Consider the following 25,565-nt stretch of genomic DNA (forward strand, 5'->3'; position numbering starts at 1 on the left):
CTAATCTCCCACATCTCACAGGAGGAGCATATATACCCCACTAACTGCTATTACTACCTCAAGTAACTACTGGATTAAAGGAAAGGAAAGACCTTACATTGCCCCACCTCAATGCTCCTCTCCACCTCTCAGTGAAACCTAATGCTCAATGTCCCCACTCACAACAATCCGCCCTTCCACCCAAAAATGGTTGCTCCTAACAGAGCTTTCCTTTTATTTTAATCTCTACCAGTAGGAAGGAAAGACTGTTCCAGAATCTTCCTCAATCACAGCTCACTCCTGCCTTCTGCTGGATTCTCTTCCTTTTGTTGAGCACCAGGTCCATTGTGGTTCCCTTCTCAGCTGTGATGACTAAGCTGACTTTTCTCAGAATCTTGCTCAGTCATTTCTCATTACCGCCCACTATTCTGCTGAATCGAACTACTCATATATCTTTTTGTATGTTTATTCTCCAAACAGGGCGTTCAGAGAACAGTCAAGAGTCAACCACATTCCTGGAATCAGGATCATGTTTCAGCTGAGAGAAGAAGGATCCAAAGAAGTGAGAGTTAAAAAGAATATTTTGTCCAAGTCAGAGCAGGTGAGGAATTGAATTTAAATTCCACAAACTGTCTTGCTTGGATTTAAACCAAGTCTCCAGACTATTGGGCTGGGCATCTGGATCAATAGTCCAGTGACATTAGCACAAAGAATTAGCATTCCCACTGCAAAGATTAGGGACTAATTTCTCCTGGCATATGCTTGTATTCTTTCCCCATGTTTGTGTGCAAATTTCATGTCAAATGCAACTATCAAAAAATTGAAACAATCCAAGGAGTTTGTGATTGGCTTTATGCTTCTGAAAATAACCCAGGGCTTATCCTTTACGTTTTCTTAGAAAAATAAGAATGTTCCAGACGAAAATTTAATATAGCAAAATGCCTGTATAATTTTTAAAAAAAAATACTTTTTATATTCTGAGCAATTAATACTGAATTGTGTTTAGACCACCGAACATCAACATGTTGTATTGCTAACTGCCTCGCAGTTAACAGCCTCGCAGTGAGCAGTTAACATCGCCCCAGTGACAAACCTGGTAAAACGCTGCAAGAACTGAGCACAAGGAACCCCGTTCAATGTCAACAAGTGCTTCGATACATATGCAGGTTGAACTTGCATGACACGATCTATTAGGAAGGCCTGTGTCACTTCTGGGCAAGGTGAAGACAGCTGGACGAAGAGTCAAGAGTTTTTATTGAAGACTTTTCAAAGTGACCAGGGAGAAAATTAAGAATGGTCCTCTGATCACAACAAGACTCAATGAGGAAAGCTGTTGCCCAGCTTGCCTTCTGCTCCAACTCTCCAAAACATGATCCTTGGCCATATCTGGTGTCGCAAACTAATTCTGGGCCATGCATCTCAACCCATTCCTTGTCCGATGTCAATCGGCTAAGGCTTGAATGAAGTCCAGAAATTTGCAATTCCCCTCAATAACCAAAACAGGCCAATATTAAAGTCAGGACCATTTGAGGAGGGGCGATGACTTAGTTGTTGCTGGACTGTTAACCCAGCTAATGTTCTGGGGATCTGGTTGAATCCTGCCATGGCAGATGGTGGAACTTGAATTCAATAAATATCTGGAATTAAGAATCTATTGATGACCATGAATCGGTTGTCAGAAAAAAAACATCTTGTTCACCAATGTCCTAAGGGAAAGAAACTGCCATCTTTACCTGGCCTGGCTTACATGTGCTTCCGGACTCAGTCATTTAGTTGACTCTTAACTGCCTTCTGGGCAAGTAGGGATGGGAGATAAATGCTGCCTGGCCAGCGACACCCTCATCCCATCAAGGAACAAAAGAAGCCAGATGAGAGTCCCATCATATGAGAGTTACAAGGACTATATAATGGATTTGGCAAAATTTCAAGATAAATATATGCTTGCACACTATATATATAGCCTTTATTGTGGTAAGACATCCCAAGGCTCTTCAAGACAGGAGAATAATACAAAGAACTACAACTGCTGGAAATTGGAAACAAAAACTGAAATTGGAGAAACTCAGTAAGTCTGGCAGCATTTATGGAGAGAAAGGAAAGTTAATGTTTCTGGTCCAGTGACCCTTCTTCAGACCTGATGCTAGCTAGAAAAATGAGGTATCTGTACTGAAGATAGTGGGTGGGAAATGGGGGGAGTGGGGGAGTGGTAAAGCAGTACACGAGACGTGGAGTCCAGAGGGAGAGAAAGACAGTCAGGCAGGTGAAGGAGTGGCTAATAGTGAGCCAGGGAAGGAGAAAACTTGCTAATGGGGACCATCTGTTGGTGAAAATAGGTTGGCTGTGCCCAAAGGGACAGAAAGTATGTTAGGTATACAAAGAGATGGTTGATAATCTGACAGAGCAGAAGAAAAACTGAAAATGGGGACAACGTGGAGATGAAAATGGATTGGCTCCATTGAAAGTAGCCCATGTGATGACAAGAGTCTGCATGTGGGGTGGATAAAGGACATCGAAGGTGGTGTTCAGGCCCTAAAATTATTGAACTTGACATTGAGTCTAGAAGGCTGCAGGGTTCCTGAGTGAGAAATGTGATGCTGTTCTTGCAGCTTGCACTGAGTGTTGCTAGGACACTGCAGCAGGTCCGAGACAGAGATATTGGCCAGGAAACATGGCGCTGTGTTGAGGTGGCAGGCAAGTGGGAGTTCAGGGTCATTGTATTCTGTGCTCCCCCCCAGTATATCTCGTTTTCCTAACTACCATCAGTTCTGAAGAAAGGTCCTGAAATGTTAACTCCTGCTTTTCCTCCACAGATTCTGCCAGACCTGTTGAGCTTCTCCAGCAATTTCTGTCTTTCTCAAGACAATAATGGCCACACAAAGTTCCAGACAGCTGCTGGAGTTTACATATGACGGCAGAAGAGTCGTTTGATTTTTGAAACCTCCCAGGTATATCAGGAGGCTTGGATGCTGTACAAGCATCTGGCATCCACCCTTACTCACAAGGACATTTATGGAGCTCCTCTTCTTCCAATAATTATAGTGATGTCCACCACAACTCTCAACTGGATATGGCGGGACTATCAGATTGGTTGATTGTGGAATGGCTAAGCTCTATTCCTTGCTGCTTCTAATACTTGGTACACATGGAGTTCTGTATTGTTAGCAGGTGAGCACCTAATGTTTAGCTCTGCCTGGTGCTGCTCTGTGCATGCCCTCTTTCACTCTTCACTGAACCACAATTGATTCCCTAACTTGATTCTTGTGACAGAATAGAGGATATGCTGAGCCATGAGGTTGCAGAACGGGTTGAAATGTATTTCTGCTGCTGCTGATGGCCTACAGTGCCTCAATAGACACTGAGTCTTGAGCTGCCAAATCGGTTTGAAATTTGTCCCCATTTCGCACAGTGATAGCAACATAAAATGTGATGGAGAGTATTCTCAATGGGATGATGGGACTTTATTCACATAAAGGACTGTGTGGCGGTCATATCTACTGATCTTTCAAAAATGCATCTGTCCATGATAGTAAGATTTGTGAGTTGTTTTTTCCCTTGGGCAGACCCAGTCAATCTAACAGCTGCATGCTTTACAATTTGGGTCAGTAATGGTGCTACCCAGCCACATTTGCTGAGAATATTGCAGTCTCCCAGAATACATGCTGTCAACCTGTTTGATGTGCTCAGTTAACTTTAAATTATTTTCTGAGTTTTGCAGTTCGGACCAGTTCCATTGTCAGCCTATCTTTCTCCTTGAACATGAGGCTGTTCCAGAGCAGACAGCAATATCCTGAAATTGAATCGCACTCCACATTCCCTGTCCATGGTATATGCTGGTTTACTACAAGGATTAAACACCTAATCAATGATCCCTCTTGGGTCTTCAATGATACTTAGACAACTGGCTGTGTCGCACTTGGGACATCCTGAGACCGTGAAAGGCTCTCAGAAATTAAGTAATTTCTCTCTTTCTTCTAACTAAGCTGTACTGAACTCTGAAACAAATGCAAACACACACAATAAAGATAAAACCTGCATGGGTTTGCCTAGTGGCACAGGCCAGGCAAAAACTCATGTTCCAGTATGGGTTTTGCTACTCTCCATCATCACACGCTAAGTTCAATGAGGAGGGCAGATTGTGGAAATGTACTTTTTTTTTCCCATCCCATTCGGAAGTTTGAAAAGATGCAAAATGAAAAGGTTTGAAATATTGAAAGAAATCCAGTCAACTGTTAGTACTTCCTTCAGATAGCTGAGTGTCATAGCTGCAACTACAGGATGCAGGATTTACAGTTATGTCTATCTTATCAGAACAGACTAGGATGGTGGCGTCACTGAGCTGATGTTAGAAAGAGAAATGAGATAGTTAGAGGAAGAGGCGGAGAGTATTTCAGGAATATTGCTTTAAAATTGAATTGGAGCAACAGGGCTTAGGGACTCATTCTCATGTGAGTATGAGGTTGGTTTCTCTCCTGTTCATCCTTTCAAATGAAAGAATAGGAGCTGGGGGGGGAGGGAGACTGCTGGGACTGAGTGAGCATATGAAAATGCTGCCCAGAGTCTAATGATGACCAGTGCCATAGCTTGATGACCTGGTATTCACCCGAAAATATTTTTATTCTGCCAAAAGTCAAATGGTGAGGAAACCTCAAGTCTCAACTGATTTCCACATAACTTCTACACTGTTTTTAAAACTAAGGATAACTGTTCAATTTTTAAAATGAGTTGTAATGATGCCATAAAAATACACTCAAAGAAACATATGTCTGTGAATATAAATATTTGAAAAGAATACCCTTAAAACATTACGCTAAATCACCAATGGAACACATCTGCAAATCTGTAGTCATCACTCCCTTCTGCCAAAAGTGTCTTTTTTATGCCAACTGATTGATGGCATCAGATTGAGCATCATTGAGCATAATTACTGAGGAAACTCAAGGCTACTTTCCAAAACGTAATTCAATATTCTGGGATGCGATCAAATTAAATTACATCTTATACAACCTCAGCAACACCGTAACATAAGCTAGTTTGGGAAGGGGCTGAAGGGGTTACCAGTGTATTGGGCATAACTTTGGCCCACAAGAATCTGGGTCTCCTGCCAAGCTCAGTAGCACCTGGAGGAGAGTTGTGACTCCCTCCCCATGGCTCTCTGCTGCTGCCTTTCTCCTCAGATTCCATAGACCATGGTTTCAAGTCCACACTGCAGAAACATGATTAGTATGTCTCGACTGACCCTCACTCCAGCAGCATTCTGATGGAATATTGTATTGAGACAGAAAATGTTTTGAACAAGATGTTAAATCCAAACAAATGGATTTAAAGGATGTTTGGTTGTAGTTCAAAGAACAGTGGGAAATCTTTAGTCAAAAGTATTCCATCTAGAAACACCACCAAAGTGGATTATCCACTCATTATAATACTATTGCAGGATCTCACTGTACACAAACTGTCTGCTACATTCCAACAATGACTGCTTTTGCCGTAATTCTGAAAAGGATTTTGTGCTGTCTTGCGCTGTCTGTCTAAGTGGTGTAGAAATGAAAGTGCCCTTTTTTTAAACACAAACTTCCTTAAATGATTTGTGCGAGAAACCAAAACATGAGTCACTCACCAATGTTTGAAAGCTTACCATACATGTCAGACTCAACTGTTCATTTGCAATGGAAAGGGTGGGGAGTGGAACAATGAAAAAGAAAATTTAAAAGTTTGAAATCTTATAAAGATCACAATTTTCCCCGCCATGGTTGTGGTGAGAGGGTTGGCAAGGAGGGCTAAGTATCACTCCAGAATTAACTTGCTCCATGATTTCTCTGTCTCCGCAATGAGTTGCTCGGTGAGGGGCACTGAGAGATGTGCTCATAATTAATGCCATTAAATGGTCAATTAATGGCCACTTAAGGGTACCAATCGACCACATCCCCAATGAAAAATGACCTGTCTGAAGACTGTGAGAGTCCTCAGGAATTTTACCAACCGGGGGCAGTGGGAGGCCCAAGTATAGGAGGAGTGTTTGGTGGGTGAGGGGATGGTCACTGAAAGCTACCTGTTGCCTCTGATCTCCTCGTCCCATGGCCTCACCCTATATGACCAAAGGAGGAAAAAAGCTACCATCCTGAGTGAGGTTTGATGGGTAGTCTATGGACCCAGAAGCTGCCAGCCTCTGATTTGACTGGTACCTTCTGGTGATAGAGAAGGCCAGTGTGGAGTTCTGTCACAAGTTGAGATACTTGTCCTTGCCCACCAACTGAGCTGAGTGGCAGTGATCAGGTAACAATTCCCAACGGTGGGAATGGCGTGTTAGTAGACACCTCATATGATCAACTCACACACTTTAAAAAAGTGAGAACATTTTACTGAAGCAATTCAGTTAAAAAGTAAAAACAAAATCCAACAAATTGTTTTAATTTAGGCAGAGCTACCCAGTATTCACATTTGTTTATTGCTTTAGAGTCCTGGGTTCAGGACGAAGAATCTAAGATCACAACATGGTGGCATGGTAGCTCAGCGGTTAGCACTGCTACCTCACAGTGCCAGGGACCCGGGTTCGATTCCAGCCTCGAGCCACCGTCTGTGTTGAATTTTTAAAAATTTTCCCCACATTTCGTGGGTTTCCACCCACAGTCCAAAGATGTGCAGGTTAGGTGTATTGGCTGTGTTAAATTGCGCATAGTGTTCAGGGATGTATAGGTTTAGTTCATTGGTCAGGGGTAAATGTAGAGGAATGAGTTTAGGTGGATACTCTTCAGAGGGTTGGTTTAGACTTGTTGGGCCAATGGGCCTGTTTCCAGACTGGAATACTGGGAATTTGCTGAGACTCTGGTAAATGTGACAAACAGTGTCTATCTGCAGACAAGCTAACAACAAACACTAGGGTGTGTTTTTATTAATACGAAAACTGTCATGGAGAAATCATTTCCAAATAATTTCAGATTGGAAAACTGCAAGCTAGCCTCATGCAATATAGATCTTAACTGTTCTCCCCATGACATCCGCACGGTGGAGGGACGGTGTGAGAAACGTCCATGCTTTTACATGTTACGGATTTGCAGAACACAGCTGTTCAACTCAAACCAATTCCACCATCCAATTAAAATTTGGCTGATTTACTTAGCCACCTTCATTCTACATGTCTCAGTACCATTTGCCAAACAAAACTATGTTGACTGCATTTTGGGCATTTCCATTTGAGTCAGTCTCAAAACATTTCTACTCCCTTTGTGTGAAGATTCACATCCTGACATCAACCACAAACAGCCACCTCCAGTTTTCAAGTTCTGAGTCACTTGACCCAAAAAGTTAACTCTGATTTCTCCCCACAGATGCTGCAAGAACCAGCTGAGCTTTTCCAGGAATTTGTATTTTTGTACCTCAGATTTTGAAGTCTTGGTCCTTAAGGCAATATGTCCACAGCAGGTTCAACAGTTCCTCTCTAACAATGCTTTGATGCATTTTTGATTATCTTAAGCCACCTCAGTTGGGTCATTGTTCAAGTCTGTAAACTCAGGAAGAATGCTTGCAGAACTCAGGCACATATCTTGGTTACCAACTTCCAAAATGAAGTCAACTCGTATAAAGTTCTGCAGTAGGAGCTCAGCAGTTAAAATCAGCTCACCATTTTCACTGTAATTGTGACAGGGGCCAATAGATTGTGTCTTTCTAAACATGTGTCAGGACGACTAATTTGAACCAATGTAAAATGACAAGTGAGAAGGTATTTTGTGCTCGGCACATTGGATAAAAGCTGAATACCTGCAAGGATACCTGCCTTGCCATGGAACCTTGGTACCTATCTAGAGTCATAGAGTCCTACAGCACAATAACTAGCCCTTTCGCCCACCCAAGTCTGCATTGACCAGTAAACACCAACCAACATTATTCCCATTTACCTGCACATGGTACATAGCCTACTACAGGAACATAATCCTTTATCCAAAATTCAGACATCCAAAAAGCTCTGAAATCCGAAAAGTTTTTCAGGGAGTGTGGAACATTACTTTGGCATGCGAGCAGGTGTCCCAACTCCACACCCACTTGAACCATGTCACTCAGATGTGATGTGGCGGCGTGGCCCAGCACTGGCAGACGTCAACTGTGTTTCAGCACTCATACTAGTCACACATGCGTCTGCTGTTAGGTTTTTTTTATTTCATTGTGAAAATGTCATTTATTCCGAAATCCAAAAAATTCCAAATTCTGAAAAACAACTGGCCCCAAGGATTTTGGATAAAGGATTGTGTACCTGTATTCCCTGACAGTTTAAGTACTCATCCAGATGCTTCTTAAATGTTACAAGAGGATCTCTACCACCCTGTTAGCTACCATGTTTTCTCAGATCTCATAACATTATTACATTGGAGGGGATTCAGAAAAGATTTGCCATGATGTGCTGGGAATAAAGGGTCTGAGTAAACTGGATAGACGGATTTTTTTTTCATTGGAGCTTAGGAAGTTGAGAGGTGACCTTATAGAAGTTCATTCTATGTGGTTGGAGGGTCCCAAGGTGGAAAATGAGGTGATTTCAAACAAATCATTCGACCAATTATCATAACTCAGGGTCTGGTGTATCAGTCCTGTAACTGGGGAGGTGGTGGCCTCATAATATTATTACTGGACTGTTAATCCAGAGACCCAGGTCATGTTCCAGGGACCCGGGTTCAAATCACACCATGGATGGAATTTGAATTCAATAAATATCTGATGGTGGAATTTGGATTCAATAACTATCTGGAATTAAGAATCTAATGACTCCTATAAATCCATTGCCAATTGTCGGAAAAACCCATCTGGTTCACTAATGTCCTTTAGGGAAGAAAACTGCCATCTTTATCTGGTCTGGCCTACATGTGACTCCAGACCCACAGCAATGTAGTTGACTCTTAACTGTCCTCTGGGCAATTAGGGATGGACAACAAGTGTTGCCTAGCCAGTGACGCCCTCTTCCTGTTACAGAATAAAAGTAAACACTCTTTTCCAGCCATGTGCCCCAGCTGAGTATTTGACAGGTCACATCAGACCCAATCTTGCCTTCAGCTCTGGTTTCACTGCTCTTTTCCAACAGACTGAAGCAGCTGTAGGTGTCCACAACCATATTTCCCCACCCCACCCCCTTCTGCTACACCACCCCTGGCCCAACTGCCAACTGGTGACATGTCTGAGTGTAGACCCATTTGTGCAGATGGGTGTTTTGTTTTGGTAGGAATTATGAAATACTGTGACTCAACATGAACAGATTGGTTTTAAATCTCTGACAGTGTGCAGGCGGTCTCACATCTGCAATATCAGTCCTGCCTCACTGACCTCATTTCTGTTGTTGTCGAGTTAAAGTCAAAAATGCTTGACATTTAGCCACCAGCAAACACATCCCCTGACTCAAGGAGCGCAGGCAGATCTACAAGGCAGACGCAGTCAGAAATGAGGGAATCATTCACATCTGCCCTTTTAAACAGTGGATATTTACAAAAGATGTGCACAGCTGTTTTACTCACAGCTTGCTATAATTTACACTGTCACCACCCAGAATTAGTCACATTCCACTCTTTATATAAAGTAATATTCATTGACATCATGCTCAGCTGTGTGTGGACAGACTTTATATTTGCACAAGGGATGTCGGTATTACTGGCCAGGCCAGTATTTATTGCTCAACCCTGACTACCCAGGCGGCAGTCAAGTGTCAATCACACTACCATGGATCTTGAGCCCCATGTAGAAAAGACCAGGTCAGGATGACTGATTTTGATTTTTAGAGGGATTACTGATGAGATTTCATTTTTCATAGGATCATAGAGTCTCTACAGGGTGAAAGCAGGCCATTCAGCTCTTGAAGTCTACACCGATCCTCCGAAGAGCATCCCACCAAGACCCATCCCCTGCCCTAGCACTTCCCATAACTAATCCACCTAGCCTACACTTCCCTAGACACTATGGGCAATTTGGCATGGCCAATCCACCTAACCTGTACATCTTTATACTGTGGGGGGAAAAAAAGCACACCTGAAGGAAATCCATGCAGAGACAGGGAGAATGTGCAAACTCTACACAGTCAGTACCTGAGGGTGGAATTGGAGACACATTCAGCAGTAGCCTCTGCTGGGCCAGGATCTCTCAGGGGCAGGGTTTCTGCCTGGGGCCTTTAATCGTGAGGGAAGGGCTGTAGATGTCATATACATGTTTACATATACAAGTTTAAGAGAGATATGCGTGGAAAGTTCTTTACGTAGAGGGTGGTGGGTGCCTGGAACATGTTGCCAGTGGAGGCAGGCACGATAGTCATTTAAGATGAATCTAGACAGATACATGAATGAGCAGGAAACCGAGGGATACAGACCCTTAGAGAATGGACGACAGATTTAGGTAGAGGATCTGGATCGGTGCAGGCGTGGAGGGCCGAAGGGCCTGTTCCTGTGCTATAATTTCCTTTGTTCGTTGTTCTTTGTTTTTTGAACCCTGGTCCTTGGTGCTATGAGGCAGCAGTACTATCCACTGAGCAACTATGCCACCCAAGCCATTGATTATAGGTATTAATGCCAATGATTACAGGTCACCATTAGGCCAGCTGTTTATTCAAGTAAGGTGTTTGATAAGATTCCCCATGGTAGGCTAATGGAGAAAGTGAAGTTGCATGGGGTCCAGGGTATACTAGCTAGATGGGCAAAGAACTGGCTTGGCAGCAAGAGACAGAGAGTGGTAGTAGAAGGGAGTTTCTCAAAAAAGAGACCTGTGACCAGTGGTGTTCCTCAGGGATCCGTGCTGGGACCACTCTCATTTGTGATATACATAAATGATTTAGAGGAAGGTATCGGTTGCCTGACTAAGCAAGTTTGCAGATAACACTAAGATTGATGGAGTAGCAGATAGTGAAGGGGACTGTCAGAAAATATAGCCGAATAAAGATGGATTGGAGAGTTGGATGGAGAAATGGCAGATGGAGTTTAATCTGAGCAAATATGAGATGATGCATTTTAGAAGATCCAATTCAAGAGCGAACTGTATAGTAAATGGAAAAGCCCTGGGGAAAATTGATGTACAGAGAGATCAGGGTGTTCAGGTCTATTGTACCCTAAAGGTGGCAGGGCAGGTCGATAGAGTGGTCAAGAAGGCATACAGCATGCTTTCCTTAATTGCATGGGGTATTGAGTACAAGACTTGGCAGTAATGTTACAGTTGAAGAAGACTTTGGTTTGTCTACATTTGGAATACTGTGTACAGTTCTGGTCGCCACATTACCAAAAGGGTGTGGATGCTATGGAGAGGCTGCTGAGGAAGTTCACCAGGATGTTTTCTGGTATGGAGGGTGCTAGCTATGAAGAGAGGTTAAGTAGATTAGGATTGTTTTCATTAGAAAGACATGGGTTGAGGGGGCAACCGGATTGAAGTCTATAAAATCATGAGAGGGTGGATAGCAATATGCTTTTTCCCAGAATGGGGGACTCAATTATTAGGAGTCACTAGTTCAAGATGAGAGGGGAAAAGTTTAAGAGAGATATGCGTGGAAAGTTCTTTACGTAGAGGGTGGTGGATGCCTGGAACATGTTGCCAGTGGAGGCAGGCATGATAGTCATTTAAGATGAATCTAGACAGATACATGAATGAGCAGGAAACCGAGGGATCCAGACCCTTAGAGAATGGACGACAGGTTTAGGTAGAGGATCTGGATCGGTGCAGGCGTGGAGGGCCGAAGGGCCTGTTCCTGTGCTATAATTTCCTTTGTTCGTTGTTCTTCGTTTTTTGAACTCTTGTCCTTGGTGCTATGAGGCAGCAGTACTATCCACTGAGCAACTATGCCACCCAAGCCATTGATTATAGGTATTAATGCCAATGATTACAGGTCACCATTAGGCCAGCTGTTTATTCAAGCTTTTTATTGAATTCAAACATTACCATTTGAACTCACATGCCTGAACACAAATGTGGGACCCTGGATTGCCAATCCAGTGACATTACCACTGACACAGCCTTTCCATTTTAAGCAACAGAGACATGATTCTAACCTTTATCCAGATGCCTGTCATTTGTGTGCCTGTTTTAGAGAGCTTGTTTGCAATGAGACTGCTGGATGTGCACAAGACAGGACAGGCCAGCACTGTCATAGATTACTAGTCCAATAAAATAATCCCTGTAAAATCGGCTAGGCAGGTAATAAAGGTGACTATTTGTTTAAATCATGGTTCAGTGGAAATTATCCCCAAGACTGTGGGCCCAAGCCCTACTCCAGGGTTATTGGAACAAAATCCAAGCCTAATTAATTTCCAGTTCAAATCAAAGGAAATCTGGAATTTTTCTTCTCTTAGTGGTGTGAAAGATTCATCGCTCATAATCTCAAATATTACCAGTTTGGGCACAGAATGTGTGAGAGGTGAGGAATCGAGTGTCTTTAATTCTCTCACTTCCAGGCAGCAATTACAATCATATTTTACCATTAGCCAATGTCTGGCCACTTTAATTCAGTATCAAATTAGTCATTACCAGAGTCTCAGGTTAGAAAAAGGAAAGAATGGGGCAAAGAAAGACTGCAGAATTATTCACCAATTGCTTGGTGCTTGAAATAGGTTTGTCAATTAATATTATCAAAAATATCTTGTTCCATGGTTCTGAGATGAACAATTGCAGGTCTCAACTGAAACCACTCAAAACCCTTGTTTTTTAATTCATTCATTGGACTTAGAGTTCGCTGGCTAGGGCAGCATTAATTTCCCATCCTAATTGCCTTTGAAAATGTGGTGGGGAGCTGCTTTATTGAATTGCTGTAGTCCATTTGGTGTAGGTACACCGACATTAATACGAAGGAGGGAGTTCTAAGAATTTTCCAAGTCTGAAGGTGAGTATCTTGAAGGGAAACTTTCAGGAGGTGATATTCCCATGTGTCTGAAGCTCTTGTCCTTGTAGATGGTAGTGATTGTGGATTTGGAAGATGCTGTCTGAGGAGCATTGGTGAAATAATGCAGAATATCTCGTAGGTGGTACACACTGCCAGGATGGAGTGTCAGTGGGAAGGAGTGAATGCTGAAGGTGGTGGACTGGATGCCAAGCAAGTGAACAGCTTTGTCATGGATGGTGTTGAGCTTCTTGAGTGTTGTTGGTGTTATACTCATCCAGGCAAACAGTGTGTCCAACAGTAATCCAACAGTAATCCTGATTTGTGCCTGAAAGATGGTGATTTGACTTAGGGCAGTGATAGATATCCTTGTCATAGATTTCCTAGCGTCTAACTGGTTCTTGTAGCTACAGTATTTATGGATATGGTTGTTCTAGTTTAGTTTCTGATCAACCCAGGATGTTGTTAATGAGAGATTCAGTTACACATTAAAGTACTTGTGCATCAATATTTGAAGAGCCTAATGTTAAGGCCTCAATGCCTATAACCCAAAACACCTAATTGTAGACATTTTGCAGACAGGTGTCAGCATGACTTAAGAATGGAGGTTAGTTGAAAGCTTTGGTTTTCTTTGAAACAAGCCAGTAAATGCTACTGTTAGATTAGTGCAGATTACTCACACGTGGCCTCATTAGTCCTTCTGCTGTATGACTTCTTCACTCGGTAACGCACCACCAACTCCCCTCTCTCGATCATGGGTTCAAAGGCTTCACTGTAGAATACACACAAGAGTGAGGACTGCACCTTATAAGACTGAGCCAGAGTTGCCAACATTATATCCTGGAATCTCCAGGAATTAAAGCTTAATCTCCTTTGATATATAAATAAATCACAGAGGCATTAAAAAAAAAGTTTACTTTGTGCAACTTTGGAGTTGAGGAAAATAGTTGTTTACCATTCATTAAAGAATCACCTAATCAGGTGATGATTTGCTGTCCATAAGGCACATGGTTTAATAAGCCTTTTTGCAAGGCGCCGTAAAAATTGAGTCAGACAACAAATTATACAGTAGGGGTTGAGCTGTTGGTGACATATGATGAAACCAACTTGAGCATATTCACCCAAGATTTGGCAGCCCCATTCCAAGAGCTATCTGCATAGAAGGGCCGAGGATGGACAGGCCTCTTCAAGTGAATGCTTTATTCTGAAAAGACTTTGGTATTGGACAGCTTTCCCTGCCTTGATTGATAAACAGGTTCATTGGAAGCAAAATAAAACTTGATGTAAAGATTGTCCAAAGTAACAATCAACACAATTCTGACAATTCTAGATGGCAAGTCCCTCATTGCAGTTTGGAAGATTTGAATAAACATTGCTATGAAGGAGAAGGTGAAATGTTCATGAACTAATCCGGGATTGGGTGGGGGATGGACAGTGGCATAATGGTGCTGTGTAGAAAATAGAGATCAACTGTCAAAATCATTTGGAGAACTAATCATAAAAATTGGTTCTGAGTGCAATAATGAATGTTTCAGGCAGATACCCTCAGCATTCCCCTTTATTTTGACTGTATAGATCTCCGAGAGCCAGTGAACAACAAACAGAAAGGGATGGTGCAAAATGCTGTGCCACTGTGTGACATTGTGAGAGTGCCTGTCTCCTACTTTGTTTGGTAGAGAGGGAATGTGTGTGACTCGAGTGTAAGTATGTGAATGTGAGGGAGGGGGAGACTGTGTCTAAGCGTGAGTGTATGTGACAACGTGTGATTTGTTTTGTTGATTCCTCTGGTTAATTTTCGCACATGCTGAGGTTGGGGATTACTGGGGAAACACAATGAATTTGTGTAATTATCATATTTGAGTTTTGGGTGCTTATAAGAAATACAGACTGAAAACCAGACTAGTGTGAATTATTTATTAAGTATTCACAGGCCTCCAGTGAACCCTTGTCCTTCAGGTCATAGTTCCATATGGTGTGACACTATTTGACATCATTGATAATGTATGTTCGTTATGACGATAACAGTTATTAAACCTTCCCATCTCCCTCCCCCAAGTTTATCATTCTACCAATAAACTATTCACATTTTTAATCCATTTTACTTTCCCACTTACCTCTCTGAAGTCTGTCTTGAGTGTTAGAATCAAAGATGTTGTGGTGGCTTGGCTGATCTGCCTAATCACACCTGCCAACTCTGATATAAGAATAAAGCCAAATTACCCAAGTCCTGTGGCTGGGTAAGATGGTGCATCACCAGCACCATGCCAGAAATGCATACAGTGGCTCAGTGGTTAGCACTGCTGCCTCACCACACCAGGGTCCCAGGTTTGATTCCAGCCTCGGGTGACTGTCTGCGTGGAGTTTGCACATTCTCCCCGTGTCTGCATGGGTTTCTTCCGGGTGCTCCGGTTTCCTCCCACAGTCAAAAGATGTGCAAGTCAGGTGGATTGGCCATGGTAAATTGCCCATCGTGTTTGGTACGTTAGTCTGAGGAAAATGGGTCTGGGTGGGTCATTCTTTGGAGGGTCGGTGTGGACTTGTTGGGCCGAAGGAACTGTTTCCACAATGTAGGGAATCTAATCTAATGTAATCCAATCAACCCTGGCAGAGTTAGCAAGCCCCATGTATGGAGATCAGAGCTATCAATGAATGGTTGCACTGTAATTCACAGAAAGCAATAATTCTTGAAATTAATTTTCTAAATTTTTAATAACCAATGTTGGGTTTCAGAAAGCAATGATGAATATTTGTGATGATAGGTGTAGCATTAAATTTGTATCAGTCACTAATAACTTGTTATTCAGTGGAACTAAACTAATGAATAATCTCATGTAGAGTTTGTAGTTCACCTATACATGCATTATCTCTTCATTTTACAGATAGAATGTAGAGTATGTTCTTCATTTTCCCTCGAGGTGAAACTGCCAGGTGGTACTGAGATATTGGAGGGATTATAGAATTGGGCAAAAGCCAAAGGTTGGATTAATTATTCATCAAGTCCTTTGGGTGCTGCCATCTGGTGAACTTCAGACAGCATAGACCATGCAAGTTCTTGCCACAGGAGATCGGTCTAGAGGACCTTTCTCATCCCTTTTCGAAGTCCCTGAGTAATAACAACTGCAAACACTTCCTCTTACCTCACACCACCCAATACAGGGTGGACATGTTCAAAAAGCACTTGAGGAAATGAACAATATCCAAGACAATTCAGGGCCTCAAAAATACCCTGGTAAACCATTGAATGGGTAAATAATGCTTATATTCACATTTTGATTAATTCTGCAATATAAAAGTTTTGTACTTTTTAAGTTATGTTTTCAGTTTCTGTTCATTTGCTTTCTACTTCATGTTTTTCTATGCATCAGAGTAAAATGTGAAACTGGCAGTGCAGACTAGTCATGTTATATTTCCTTAACTGTCAACTCGCACAGACACATTGGGTACATTTATAAAAGTGACCAGTGTTTCCATATAAATGGAGCAGGTGAGAGTTAATTTTCTTGCTCGTCTGTTCCACGGATTTTGAATACTTAATGGCAGGTAATTTTCAAATTTCAAGGGTTTGTTCTTTGACTGTGAGTCCATCCCCACTATGCTCCACCAACTCCCCCACCCCCCCACCCCCCCGCCCCACACACACACACACACACACACACACACACACACCGTGCACAGCCTCATCCATTGGCTGTGACTGAAAAGCAAGTTCATGAAATGAAACAGTAAATTCTTACCCATATCGAACATCCTTCTTCCTCAGTCGGGCAACAAGCACAGCAAGGCAAATGGCAGAGGCCATGGCTACAGCGACTGCCATCACCACGTACCACCAGTGCCAAGAGAATGACCTCCTGCCTGCCTTCCCTGAAAGCACAAGAGTTAGAGAGCTAAGATAATTATCAAGAGCTTTGTCACCACAAACCTCTGTCCACAATGTAAAATCTTCAGGAAAGAAGTAGCATCCCAAAAAAAGGTTAATTTGTAAATTGATGGCAACGTCACACCTCAAGCCAGACAGCATTCATTGTTTCCAACAGAATTGAGAGAATGGAAATGTAACAATTCCCAAGAAAACATGCTAATGCTGTTGCATTCAGTAATTCCTCTGCATTGCCATCCCCAAATAATAGTTATTCAGGAATGAATAGGAAGAGCGTATTCAATCCTTTATACCTGCTTTGCCATTCATTTAGTTGATCCACAACTTCAGGGACATTAAATGTCTTCAAGGCAGAGATTGATAAATTCTTGATCTCGCAAGGAATTCAGGAATATGGGTAGAATGTGGGTAAGTGGAGTTGAAATGCCCATCAGTCATGATTAAATGGCAGAGTGGACTCGATGGGCTAAATGGCCTTACTTCCACTCTGTCTTATGCTCTATCGCTCTCCTCCATCTTCTTTAAAATGCTCATTGCAAAACAAAAACTAAAAACCTTAGTTTAGATAAGGGTTCCAGATTTCCAATGCTCTATTTGTTGTTGAATGAGATTTTTCACTTGCCTGGATGAGTTCAGCTACAACAAAGAAACACCATCAAGGGAAGCAGCCCACTTGATCAGCACCCAATCCATCATCTTATACATTTACTCCTTACATCACTGATCTACAGTAGCAGTAATGTGTATTATAAGATGTACTGCAGAAATTTACCAAGGCTCCACAGTCAGCACCTTCCAAACCCAGAGTCATTACTGTCTTGAAGGACAAGGGCAAGAACATGAGAACTCCTGCAAGTTCCCCTCAATCCTGACTTGGAATTATCGCATTGTTCCTTCAGTGTCACTGGATCAAAATCCTGGCACTGTCTCCCTAACAGCATTATAAGTGCACATGGACAGTACTAGTTCAAGAAAGTGGGTTCATCTTTAACTTCGCCAGGGCTATTAAAGATGGCGAGTTGATGTGGCCCAGACATCAATGCTCACATGCAGGAAAGAATGAATAAAGAAATTAGCTTGATACAGAAAGGCCAAAGTCATTGGCATATCAGTTTTCAAATTTAAAGCAGATTGGTCAATCCTAAATTTGGATCTTATAAACCTGCCCTGGCTTGATGGTTGATATTGTGCACCAAACTAGTATAGACAATAAGACATTGGAGCAGAAATTAGACCATTCGGCCCATTTAGTCTGCTTCACCATTCAATCATGGCTGATAGGTTTTTCAACCCCTGTTTCCCGCTTTCTATATATGGCTACAACAATGAGTGATGAGGAATTTTGGACACGTCCAACTTCGATCCCAGCCCCAACTTGTTTTAAAATCTTTGGCAAGTAGGGGTATTGAGAATCCCAGGATATTCTACAGATACATTAAAACAAGAGGATAACTAGGGAGAAGGTAGGACCTCTCAGGACTACAGGAGGGAACTTGTGCTTGGAGACAGAGGATTTGGGTGAGATTCTAAATGAGTACTTAGCATCAGTAATTACCAGGAGAAGGAAATAGAGGATAGTGAGATTTGTGTGGACCACGTTAATATGCTCGGGCATTTTAAATCAAGAAGAAAGTGGTGTTTTAGTCTCTTTAGGAGCACTAAGGTGGGTAAGTCCCCAGGCCTGATGGTATCTACTGCAGGTTTTTGAGAGAGGCAAGAGAGGAGATTGCTGGGGCCTTGATCAAGATCTCTGTATCCTCACTAGCCACTGGAGAGGTCCAGGAGGACTAGCAAGGAGCTAATGTTGTTCCTCTGTTCAAGAAGGGAAATAGGGATAATCCAGGAAACTATAGACTGGTGAGTCTCACATCAGTAGTTGGGAGGCCATTGGAGAGGATCTTTAGGGATAGGATTTATGCATGTTTGGAAAAGCACAGACTAATTAGGGACAGTCAGCATGGCTTTGTGCAGGGCAGGTCATGCCTTACGAACATGATTGAATTTTGTGAGGAGGTGACAAAGATGATCGATGAGGGGGAAAGCAGTAGATATTGAGTACATGGATTTTGCTAAGTTTTCGACAAAGTCCCTCATGGTAGGCACTCATTCTGTTCACGTATCGTTCTGTCTCTCAAGAGAGAAATATTACATTCCAAAACAACATATGTCTTGCTCAACAGGGATTCAAGTTTAAGCAGCAAAGTGGATTTGAGTTGACTTCAAGACTGACTAGCCTTTTTCTTTCAAATAGTTGCACACCAAACGTACTTTAATGAGTTCTGGAACATTCTCCTTTCATATAAAACCTAACCAAAGGTCGTCTCTTACCTATTGGATATCTTATCTGCCTTGGAATACCTGTGTAGAGAATCACAAATAATAAATTGTCTTGCCTGTCAGCAATGGTGAAGAACAGTTGAACATTAATTACCCTTAAGTTGAATCATTGTAGTCAATAACAGAAGCCCATTCTGTCATAGCTCCTGGTTGCGATAAAATGTCTGCTCAAGTTAATTTAGCTAGTTGATCCTCATTATTTCTGAGCTCATTTTGAACATAGAAAATTGTTTCAATATCAAAACACATGAAGGGAGTGGAAGCTATTCAACGCTATTAAGCCTGTTTTGCTTGACCATTCGCGGTTGAATTGGATCTTAATTTCATTTGCCCAACTTGGTTCTGAACTCTTTAATATCATTGACTCACAAAGATTTGGCTTTGAAAGTTTTAAATGCACCTCCCCCCCCCCCCCCCCCCATTCCACCCCACAACAAAATTTGCTTCCAATAGAAACAGCTATATTTTTGCAGGAGAAAAAAAAGGACGAAATTTCCATTATCTTTTGGGTTGGATTTTATCTCCCCCAAAACACATACCCACTACCAGTGGATGAGAAGGCAGGGACAACAGTTAAATCAAGCAGGTACATTTCCAGTCCCCTACAATCAATCACCTCCCATCAAGGACCTGTTTGAAATTTAACAGGATTAGAGAAGTTGTCACATGGGCCTGCCATCTCTTGGTTCATTGAGGCCCTAAAATTATTCAATTCAAAAAAGAAAACAGTGGACAGGATCATTATTCAATGGCAACTCAAAGAGGAAGACATACATCAGCAGTTTCAATACAACACCTTTCCAGAAACACTCACAAGTTCCCAGGAACTGGTTGGAACCCGATCTCACCTGGGCTAGGGAGGGTCACCAGGACAGGGTCACTCCATGGCCCATCTCCAGCTTTCGTGTAGGCTGCCACACAGAGAGTCAGGTTGGTTACAGGCAGGACAACCTCCAGGATAATGTTCTCTCTCGGCCCATTGTCCATTATCACCTACAAAACAAAACATTGAAAACATGCAGGCATTTCTCTGAAGTGACCGTAAACTTTCCTAGAAGCTTATGTGCCAGAAGTGGTTAGCTGAAACCTATTGCATAACTCCAACCCCATGGTCTAAAGTCTCATCTGGTCAGTATTATCTATTTTCCACAACTAAGTCTGTTCGAACAAGATCAACAAATAACATTTCCTGAGTGCAAGCTCCTAAATTGTTTGAATGTCTTTTAATTTTCTCATACTAAGAACTCCCTCCTCATTCACACCAATTTTCTTTACAGAATTGGAACCAAAATTTCTTTCTCATTTTGTTGTTTTCTTATTTCTCTGCCATCCCTGCTGGTTGTATTGTGCAGAGGATGTTGCATCTCCAATAAATTTCAGGCTGTCAACCCATGGTATCACTGAGGAAGAGCTATATCAGCAGAGGGACCAACTTTTAGGAACCTTTATAACAGCCTCAGCTGCTCTTTCAGATGGATGTTCACGGTCCGAGGATTTATCCTGAATAAAAACTCCTTGGTATCCTGGCAAGTGTTTATTTATCAATCAACATCACAAAACCAGGTGATCTCATTAACATTATATAGTTGTTTGGGGAGAAGGTGACTTAGTGGCAATGTCACTGAACTAATAATCCAGAACCTGAGGTTAATATTCTGGTCACATGAGTTTGAATCCCACTCTGGCAAGATGATAAAATTTTGAGTCACTAAAAACCTAGAATTAAAGCTGGGTTGATGACGACCATGTAACCACTATTGATTGTCATAAAAACTCCACTGGTTCACTAATGCCCCTACTGGTCTAATCTACATGTGACTCCAGAGCCACTGCAATGCAGTTGATTCTCAACTGCCCTCAGGATTGACCAATAGGACACTCAATTGATGGACAATTAGGGATGGGCAATAAAAGTTGATTGAGCCAATGGCACTTACTTCCCATGAACAAATAAATAAAACACGCTGTGTGACAATCAGGCTTCATGTTTCCCACATTACAGCAGTGACTAGATTTAAGAAAATTGATATTGAGTCATAGAGATGTACAGTTCGGAATCAGACCCTTTGGTCCAGCTCATCCATGCTGACCAGATATCCTAACCTCACCTAGTCCCATTTGCCAGCACTTGGCCCATATCTCTCTAAACCCTTCCTACTCATAAACCCATGCAGATGCCTTTTAAATGTTGCAATTGTATCAGCCTCCACCACTTCCTCTAGCAGAGCATAAAGCACACCAGGACATCCTGAGATGATGGAAAGTGCTTTATAAACTCAAGTGTTTCCTTCCTGATCCAGGAAATTAAGTAACCACATCCTACAGGAGAAGGACAGCATTGCAAACAGCTGAGAAGCTGATGGAAGACAAAATGGAAACAATTTGGCAACTGTTAATTGGATTTCAATGCTTAAAGACTACCTGGGATGGCAAACCAGGAATTATTGAGGTTTGTAGCATCAGGGAAGAGTAGAGTGAGATTTTAGTTGCTTAGACTGATCAGGAATGAAATGAAGCAGGCTATGTGGGATAGTCCATCCAGTAAGAGTTGGAATAAGCCAAAGCTTTGCATGCATGTTAACAAAATTATAAAATCTGAAAGCCAGTCACCTCAGCATTGTCTTGGTCCTGGTATGCCACTTTGTATCCTTGCAAGACCCCATTAAGGCCTGTGGATGGTTTCTCCCATTTGAAGAGCAGAGCACTGCCATTGTACAGGAAGGTTATATTGCTTGGGGCTGTGTCTGGCTCTTAAAGAGGAAAACGAAAAGAACCATTAGATGGGTGTTATTCCTCACTGTTACAGAAAAGAAAGACAATCACAGTGTACAACAAACAGCTTGTGCAAAACCAGTCTGAGCATCAAAACAAAGGATTTGCAAGAAATTACAAAGCAGGGGCATACCACTCCTCCTTTGAGTCAGGGACGTGTTGTTTTGTGGTCAGCAGGATCTCTATGAGTAGCACATTTGCCTCCAGGTGTACCCCTGTGTGTTACTACAATAACTCAACACAGCCTCTGGAGGCTCAATTGGTCAGGTAATCAAAAACATGGTGGCATAGTGTGAGGATTAGGGAACTGTCATTTTGGACTGAGATGAGGAGAGGTTACTTCACTCAAAGAGTTGAGGACCTTTGGCATTCTCCATTGTTGAATATATTTAAGGCTGGGGTAGACATTTCTCAGGAAATCAAAGGATATCAGGAACAGACAGGGTATTTAAGCCCAAGATCAGCCAGAATTGAAATAAAGGTGGAACAATGACCGAAATGTGGCTGACCCTTCCTGCCATCTGAAATAGTGTGGCAAGCCACCCAATTGCACTAAACCTCCATGTCAAAGCAAAGGAATACGACTGGATGAACCATCAGCATCAAACAAGGCACCAGAAATGTTGACGGCAATCCCAGCTTTGTCGGCCCTGCAAAATCCTGCTTACTAGTATTCAGGGGCATGTTCTCAAACTGAGAGAGGTGTCTCACAGAGTAGTCAACAGCTTGATGTTGTTTCTGAGGTATGATTACACGGGTATGACTATGTCCCAAACCCAACCATTTCTGTACCTGGGTATGTCCCAACCTGTTATGGAAAGGAACACCTGAGCAATTTTCCACATTGCCAAGTTCATGTTGGTATTGTTTTGTGCTGCAGCGGCTTGGCTGCTTCAATCTTCAGTAATGCTGAAATGTTGTCAGGGCCCTTAGCCTTTGCATTATGCAGTACCTTCAACTATTTCTTGATATTATATGGAGCAAATCAAATTGAAGACTGGTAACTGTGATATAAGGCAGAGGTCAAGATGGACAATTCACCAGCTCTTCTGGCTGAAGATCCTGCAATGTTCCAACGTTGTCTTTTTTGCACTGATGCTCTCAGCCAGTACATTGTCCAGGTTGGGGATATTTCTGAAGTCTCCTCCTCCAATGCTTTATTTTTTCAGTCCACTGCTGATGTGGCAGGTCTGCAGAGCTTAGATCTGATCCGTCAGCTGTGAAATTGCTTTTTCTTGGTCTATCACATACTGATTCCAGTTTGGCATGCAAGTACTCCTGTGTTGCATCTGCACCTCATTTTCAGGTGTATCTCTTGCTGTTCCTGGCATGCCCTCCTGCATTCTTCATTGAACCAGGGTTGATCCCCTGGCTTGTTGATAATGGTAGACTGTTGGGCCATGAGGCTGCAGATTGTGTTGAGTATAATTCTGCTGCTGTGATGACCCACAGCGCCTCATGAGCCGTTAGATCTGTTCATAGCTGGTGCTGCAAAACAGCATTTCATCCTAAGTTTTTATATTTTTATCAATGTTAGAATTATACAATCCCTACAGAGTGGATGCAGGCCATTTGGCCCATCAAGTCAACACTGACCCTCCAAAACACATCCACCCAGACCCACCCTATAATCCTGCATTTCCCATAGCAAATCCACCTAGCCTGCATATCCCTGGACACTATGAGCAATTTAGCACAGCCAATTCACCTAACTTGCACATCTTTGGACTGAGAGGGGAAGCTGGAACACCCAGAAGAAACCTCCACAGATACAGAGAGAATGTGTAAACTGCTCACAGGCAGTTGCTTGAGGGTGGAATCAAACTTAGGTTTCTGGTGCTGTGAGGCAGCAGAACTAACCACTGAGCAACCATGCCGAGACGAGACGATGCTGCTATGCGAGCTCACCATATGATCCCATTATTCCACTCGTTCTCCATAGCCATATAAAATTTCCCTGTTCGGGAATCTGTCCAAATCCAAGCCTTCGTCTGCTGGCACCAACAATGAGTGCTGACTGCATGTGCTCACCTGGATTTTTTTGCACATGTGCAATGACCCTATTTTTAGAAATTAAAAATAATTTCCACCTAAACCTTTGCATCTATTCATCTATATATATATATAGCTTCCTTTCTATTATTACATTTGTCATGTCTTAATCACTCTTCATTGAAATACATTACATTTGTTTTGTTCCTCTTGGGTGTCATAACAATGTGGTAAAAAGATCCTTGTTTCCTGTTGGATCTTTTGCCAATTATCTTAACTCTTTGTCCTCTGGTTACTGCCAATGAAATTCTCCGTTCCCACTCTCTCAAAATGCATTGTAATTCTCTACTTCAATCACCCCTTTACCTACTTGAAAGAGAACAACTTTAGATTCTGGCCTGTCCACAAGCTAAAGAACATTAAACCGAGAGCTATTCTGTTAAATTTCTTCCACATCCTCTCCAATGCTTTCGAACCATAAATCATATCAGCTTACAGACTGAGGGAGGCCATTTGACCCATCCCATTCCTACTAGCTCTTTGTAAAAGTAGTTGTGTTTCATCCCACACTGGCGCTGTTTGCAAGACCATAAGATTTTCAACTCAGTCCATTTCCTAATTATTTATAGAATCCACTTCCATCCTGTATCCAGATCATTTCAGATCTTGTATACTAAACAAGCTAAAATATGTTTCCTCAACTTGACTCTAAACATTTCAAAAATGATTTTGAGACAACGGGGTGGCTCAGTGCTTAGTGCTGCTGCCTCACAACACCAGGAACCCGGGTTTGATTCCAGCTCGGGTCATAGTGTGTGCGGAGTTTTCATGTTCTCTCCATGTCTGCGTGGATTTCCTTCGGGTACTCCAGTTTCCTCCCACAGTCCAAAGATGTGATAAATTGTCGGTAATTCCAGGGAACTGATTAATCACGGTAATATGTGTGGTTATGGGAATAGAGTATGGGGCTGCGGCTTTGGAGGGTCAGTGTGGACTCGATGGGCTGAATGGCCTCGTGCCACACTGTAGGTATTCTATTATATGAATCTTCAACTTACAGCAGTATTACACACCTCTTGAGCAGGTGAGACTTGGACCCAGGCTTCCTGATCTACAGCAACGTACAATGAGCCTTAGCTATGCTACAGGAAGTGATCTTCTCTCATCATCAAAACTTGCCACTGTCCTAAAAACTCGGCCACCTTGTAAACTCCTTGGTTCCCAAGTGAACACGCAGAATAAGAACAATAAGAACTTGGAGCAGGAGTAGGCCATATGACCCTTTGAGTCTGCTCCGCCATTCAATAAGATCATGACTGATCTTTTCATGGCCTTAGCTCCACTTACCCGCCCTCTCACCATAAACCTTAATTCCTTTACTGTTCCAAAAATTATCTATCTTAACTTTAAAAACGTTCACTGAGAAAGTCTCAACTACTTCACTGGGCAAGGGATTCCATAGGTTCACAATCCTCTGAGTGAAGAATATCCTTCTCACTTCAGTCCTAAATCTGCTCCCCCTAACTTTGAGGCTGTGCCTTCTTGTCCTAGTGTCACCTTCATAATCTTAAATGTTTCTATAAGATCCTCCCTCATTCTTCTAAATTCCAATGAATATAATCCCAGTCTACTCAGTCTCTCCTCGTAAGGCAACCCCTTCAACTCTGGAATTAACTGAGTGAACCTCCTCTGCACTGCCTCCAGTGCCAGTACATCTTTTCTCAAGTAAGGAGAGCAAAACTGAATGCTGTACTCCAGGTGTGGCCTCACCAGCACTCTAAATTCCTG

At 42.3% G+C, this 25,565-nt stretch overlaps 1 protein-coding gene across 2 annotated transcripts in view; it reads right to left on the reverse strand.

Annotated features, from left to right (window-relative positions):
• Positions 1-25,565, reverse strand: part of axl (AXL receptor tyrosine kinase) — a 219,242-nt gene that overhangs the window by 74,982 nt on the left and 118,695 nt on the right. For both annotated transcript variants that reach the window (XM_072549154.1, XM_072549155.1), the window contains exons 8-12: positions 21,624-21,763; positions 19,862-20,006; positions 19,005-19,034; positions 16,531-16,660; positions 13,477-13,568 (exon numbers count right to left, since the gene is read on the reverse strand). In XM_072549154.1, the coding sequence (XP_072405255.1) occupies positions 13,477-13,568; positions 16,531-16,660; positions 19,005-19,034; positions 19,862-20,006; positions 21,624-21,763 (537 nt within the window). The remainder of the gene's footprint in view (positions 1-13,476; positions 13,569-16,530; positions 16,661-19,004; positions 19,035-19,861; positions 20,007-21,623; positions 21,764-25,565) is intronic.

Source organism: Chiloscyllium punctatum, chromosome 29 (assembly GCF_047496795.1).
Source record: "Chiloscyllium punctatum isolate Juve2018m chromosome 29, sChiPun1.3, whole genome shotgun sequence".
NCBI classification, from domain to species: Eukaryota; Metazoa; Chordata; class Chondrichthyes; order Orectolobiformes; family Hemiscylliidae; genus Chiloscyllium; species Chiloscyllium punctatum.